Here is a 5,864-nt window from a genome sequence, read left to right on the forward strand (position 1 = left end):
CGCAGGTCCCTCCTCGGAGAGGCGCGGAGCGCCGTGCCCCTGTCCCGGCAGCGGGCCACGCCGGCGGCAGCCGGGGACCGCCCGGCGCGCTGACGGGGGCGGCTGGCCTTTTCCAAGGAGAGCTCCGCAGGCAGCGACCCGAGCAGGGCGAGGCGGCCGCTCCCGCTGGGCTTGCGCAAGGCGACGCAGCCAAACACCAGCGGAGGATCGAGGCGGGGGGGGACCTTCGGAGGCAGCGCAAATTGCCCCCGAGAAACGCTGCCGAGAACAGGCAGCCCGATCCGGCTCGGCAAGGCGAGGCCAGCGCAGAAGAGGGATTCTCCTCGCTGCTGCCGGGCTCCGCGCAGAGCCCCGCGCTCGTCCCACGGTGGCGGCTGCAGGCTGTCGAAGCGCGGAGGGTCAGCCCAGGCTTCCTGTAGGCTTGGGTGATTTCACCCCCGCAATCCTTGCTTCTACCGAGCGGTTGGTTTTCTTGTAAGACAAAACCAAAAGCCTTTACGCGGAGTGGAAAGCGAGTGGCGGGTGGGAAGCAAAGCAAAGCAAAAGCAAGCCGGCTTCAAACTCTGCCCATTCTCACAGCCTCCGGAGCTGGATGCAGGCAGAGGCGTCATCTCGGCACCCCGCGCTTCCCAAGGGCCTTCCGACGCCGAAGGTGGACTCTGCAACCCGTCCAGCAAGTGCGTTTAGATTAGTTACGATGCGCTCGAATCGGTGTCCAATAAAAAAGAGGGTGAGAGAGGTTTCTCCCCCCTCCCCTTACATTAAATGAGTTACAACCGCAATTTTTTCCCTGTCGCTGATAGGATTCCTTGACCAAATAAAGAAATATTTTCTAAAAGCGGAGCGGGGAAGGGGGAAAGGAACCGCTTTGGACCGAGCATCCGCGCCTCGGCAGCGCCAGAGCCGCCGGGGTAGGTCCGAGGTTACTTGGGAGGTGTCGCCGCGCTAATTTGCAGGAGGTTTTTCTTATCGCGGGGGGCACCGGCTTGTGACGGGGGGACAGAGGGTTTAGGGTTTGCCGAGGGGACGAGTAAGGACGGCAAGAGGCGCTTCAAAGGCTCAGGCGGATCCCCCAGCTCTGAGCGCTCTCCCCCGTCTCGATCCAAAGCGGTTTCGCAGTGGAATAAACATCTCTGATCTAAGACAGCTGCCGGGAACCAAAGGCCGCCCCAAATCAGCGCTGAACCGGCCGAAGATGCGGCTGAAAAATGCCCGCTGCTGACAAGCGAAGGGAAGGGTGCGCGAAGGCGGCTCTCCCCGCAGCGCCTGCAGGCTGGGAAAGCTGCAGGTTTGCCCATTATTCATCTGATTTGTTTTATAACACTTCTGACACCTAATCTTATCAGCTAATACCCAAGATTTAGTTACCCAAGATGATTTTTTTTTTTCCACACTAGCAGCAAAATTATTTGACTCCCTGCAGATCTGTTTACTTTTGTCGGCCTTAAAAGAAAAAAAAAAAAAATTAACAAAAAGAAGAGAGAAAAAAAAGACAAAGAAAATGAGGAGGGGGAAAGCTTACACGTAAAGGAACGATCCAGACTTTCCAAGGCTGGTAGAAACAAGCGGTGAGGAAGTACCAAGTTAACAAAAAAAAAAAAAAAAAAAGGAAAAAAAAAGGAAAAAAAAAAAAAAAGATTCTGAATATTGACAGAGAGCGTTTGCTAGGGAAGAGACCAGAAACCAAATGAATACATACGTAGTCCATGCACACTTGCCTGTAAAATAACGATTTATTTTAATACTTAAAAAACACACACAATCCAGTGATAAATGTCAATTACCAATAATCAGCATAAAGTGCCAAACAGCCATACAACTTTTTTTTTTTTTTTTAATAAACAAAACTTATTGGAATGTCTCTTAATTTGAATACACTGTTCAGAAAGCCAGCATTTAAAAAAATACGCTCTCAGGTTGAGATTTGTTCTCTCTCATCAGGACACACGAAGACTTTAAAGTACCACTAAAACCACGTTGTGCATACCATCAGTTTGACGTATTGCCATCTTTCTTTCCTCTGTTTTTTTTTTTTTAAATAAGTCCACAAGTTACAAACCTCCTCACACGCACTAGACCATAAGGCAAAAAAAAAAAGGTCTTCATGTCCCATGAACACTGATTTGTCCCAAACACCGGGGACCCACAGGTCTAAGATCTGGATGTGTTTTCTAGCGCATGATAGGACTCCTCACTTGAGAGATTTAGGTCATTTGCAAACATAAATTTTCTTCTCCTTTTAAGAAAACAACCTAGCAAGTGAGATTTGCAAGTTGCCCTTCTCCTTGTCCTAATGGTGCTGTGATGAGAAACCACCGTTTCAGTTCTTAATCATCTTCCGGAACTCTCTGTATTTCCTGAAGTGTAAAAATAAGAAGCTTTATACAGTCAAAAAAAAGTATAAAATAAAAGGTTGGGTTTTTTTAAAAAAGTAATACTTTTGGAAGCTACGATTTGGGGTTTTTTTGTTGGGACTGGGGGGGGAGGACTTGTGGGTTTTTGTTTGGTTTTAAAGAGGTTCCTGTCCAACACGTGAGCACCACCTTTTGGCATAAAGTTTATCAAAGCCACACAAGTCAGCTAGCACTCTCTGCATCATTCATGTATACTTTAAATGCAAAATAATCTTTTCACCCACGACTTAGGAAGTTAGCTGCTTGGGTGGGGGGGAGCAGGTTTTGCTCTTTTTAAAATACAAACAAAAACAAAACACAAAGTTCAGTGCTCCCATCCTGAAAGTTTTGTTTCTGCTCTGGTTTTGGTGTAAAGTCTGAAGGGGAGGAAAAGTTCATAGAAGTTGGAGATTCAGCACTTAAGTTTGGCAGGTTTCAGTTCCTTTACTTGCGTGTGCAGTGTCTTGTGGACGGCTAGCGTTCTGGACTGGCAAAATCCTTTCCCGCATTCTTGACACTTAAAAGGCTTTTCTTTAGAATGGATATATCTACGGAGAGAAAAACAATTGAGATGTCAGAAAGAATTGGCCTGAACTCAGCAGTGATCTACCTGATGGCGAACACGCTGAAGCTTTTTACACCTACTGCTGAGACCGAGAGTGCTGGTGTGCGGCACATGGGCCATCATCCGTATGTGTGTGTGCGAGAGGGGGGTGTTGGAGGCTTACAAGGGTGCCCTTCAGGGATAAAGAGCTCTGTCTAACTTCAAGGTCACCAGGCTGTCTGTCTTCATGACAATTCTGAATGATCACAAAGGCAGAGGACACAAGACAATGCAAATGGAGGGTGAAAACGTCTGTGGAAGCTAAGAAGGAAGCTGTGCAAGTCATTTTTGCGGGGTGAGTGAGTATAACAATACGCCTGTCTTCTGAAGTGAGTTGTCTGGGCTTCTCCACCAGCAGCGAGCAAAGGAAAACCTAGAGGGAACACTGCTGGCTGGCCAGGGACGGGACTTTTCTTACAAGCACTTTCATGAGTGTAGGTGGATAACCGGGAGAGTATGGATACACGAAGAAAAAAGGACAGGAGAAGAAGAATCATTACCTGTGATCCCTCAGGTGATCCTGTCTTCTGAAGGCCTTGTGGCAAATGTCACACGTGTAGGGCCGTTCATCGGTGTGGGTTCTTTCATGGATCAAAAGGTTGTAGGACTTGGTGAAGTGCCTGCCACAGAATTTACACACGAACTCCTTCTTGGTTTTGGACGGTAACCTTCCCCGCGTGGGTTTCTTCTCTGGAGAGAGTTTAGTCACCTCAAGCAAAGACCCCAGCCCTGGGGGGGAGCCCTGACTGTCTGCCTGTCCCAGTTTAGAGTGGTCCTCTTGTGTGGCAGCCACAGCTAAGTTGGCAAAGTCGAAGCGGGGTTTGGCTTTGAGGGTCACATTGGTGGCCTCTTGCTTGGGCTGGATGACATGTGGGAAGAGTGGGAAGGTCGGCAGCTGGAACCGTGCATCCACCAGGCTCGACACGCTGGGCACCTTGGAGAAGGAGGAGCGGGGCAGATGCATAGCTGGATACCCCAAAGTCCACTGGTGCAGATGTACGGCGTGCAGGGCGCTGAAGCCATAGAGGTTGGAGAGGTGGTCAGAGGGCACGGCGGGCAGCCCGTTGAACGCTTGCAGAAAGGAGTAGTTGGTGAGCTGGAGGGAAGGATGGATAGGCACTGGGGCCGGCAGGGTCTTACTTCCCATGGTGGCCGCGCAGGAGGAGGATCTTGGGAACAGGGGAGGAAAAGATCTGGAAAATAAAGATGAAGAGGGGAAGAGGGAAAGGTGGATTTATAAGAAGATAAAAGCAGAGGCAATTTCTCCCCTCACCCCTCATTAACACCCTTCTCCAAAGCCACAGGAAGAGCCTGACTTGGACTTGGAGAGGCCTGACCAGCTCTTGGCTGCGAGTGTATCCCCACAGGTCTCCAGACTCTCCCTCTCCCCCTCCCTTGCACACCAAAGTTGTACCCCATCCACAGTCATTCACCCCTCAACAGCATCTCTGTGCCAGGTAGACCTCCAATGACCCTCTGCACAGGGACAGCAAAGAGGTGCCATTTTGGGCCACAAAGCTGAGGTTTCTCCCATGTAATTTAAAATCACTTCCTGGGCATCCTCAGCCTTTAGAAAGTGGTAGGATACTGCCCACTATGTCTGTCCACAAAACCTGCCTTTAGCCGTGACCCTTGAGGTGACGTGAGGAGGGGTGCAGGGAGCTCACTGCCCCTGGGTCGCTCACCTCCCGGAGGTCTGGCCTCAGCCAAGCCTCTACCTCTGGCTGGTGGAGGCAGTTAAGTGCTCAGAATGGCATGTCCTCCCTCATTGAAAAAAAAGAAAATCCCTGAACTTTTTAGGGGGGAAAAACCCAGCCAACAGCTCTCCCTCTTATGTACTGCAAAGAGAAATGGGAAAATGCTGAGTCCAGGTGACAAATCTGAAGTGCCATTTGTTCTTCCCAGGGGGAAACACCTGGCTTCAAGCCCACGTCCTAATCTAGGCAATCGCTTAATTAGAACCCTTCAAAAGGCAAAAAGGTGAGGGCTGGAGGGACCCTTCCCGTGGGGACATCCAGCCCACCAGCTGCAGGGCCACAGCCCTTCGCTGGGCTGGGTGCCACCACTTTGCTCTGTGTTTCAGGGTCCCGCCAAGCCCTCAGCATCTCCTCTGGGCCAGATCCCTACCTATTCCACCCCACAAGGCAGAGGGGAAAATGCTACCAGGCAGCAGCATTGAGGTGCATCTGGCCCTGCCTGCAAATTCAGCCCCGGTTGCTGTCAACCATTTGTCAGGAGATTCCTCCTGAGGGTTGGTGGTGGAAAAGCAGTTTCCCCTCTTTGCTGGGGTGAGAGAGCACCCGCGGCTTTTGGAGGCATCGCATCCCTGCAGCCGGGGGATCCTCATCCTTACTCCACAGCCCAGAGCTTGCACTCACTTTTCCCCAAGCGATCTCTAGGATTTGCCCTCAGTGGGGCTGCTTTCCTGCAGGATCCCCATAGGGTCCCTGTAGAGTCCCTGCAGGGTGCCCATGAGATCCCACAGGATCCACACAGGGTGCCCATAAGATCCCCTGTTGGGTTCCTGCTGAGTCATCGTAGGATCCCCACAAGATCCCCACAGGTTCCCGCCAAGATCCTCGCAGCACTCAGCCTGGAGGGTCAGCTTATCCCCACGTGAAGAGTAAAGCCCCTTTGGAGAAAAGGAGACAGTGAAGTGCTGCAGAGCAGTAATTGTCCCTCTGGGCTGGAGGGTGGAAAATGGTGGCAGAAGAGGTCTAAATACCAGGGAAACAAATCTGATTTATATGTGGGTTGTTGCCTGGACCAAGGAGCTGCGGCTGGGAGGGTGTGAGAAGGAGAAGCTTACTCTGAGCAGCTCTATATGCCAGGTCCACCTTTCACACTGCTTTACATAAATCAGCAGC

General features: G+C 51.0%; 1 protein-coding gene across 1 annotated transcript; it reads right to left on the reverse strand.

The window, feature by feature from the left end:
* Positions 1–2,179: 2,179 nt before the first annotated feature.
* OSR1 (odd-skipped related transcription factor 1) lies at positions 2,180–4,144 on the reverse strand (the record flags this gene model as incomplete). Its single annotated transcript, XM_082307739.1, has 2 exons — positions 2,180–2,941; positions 3,498–4,144. The coding sequence occupies 2 exons, from the start codon at positions 4,142–4,144 to the stop codon at positions 2,806–2,808; spliced, it is 783 nt and encodes a 260-aa protein (XP_082163865.1). The 3' UTR covers positions 2,180–2,805.
* Positions 4,145–5,864: the final 1,720 nt, after the last annotated feature.

Source organism: Platalea leucorodia, assembly GCF_965183815.1.
Source record: "Platalea leucorodia genome assembly, chromosome: 3".
In the NCBI taxonomy this organism is placed as follows: Eukaryota; Metazoa; Chordata; class Aves; order Pelecaniformes; family Threskiornithidae; genus Platalea; species Platalea leucorodia.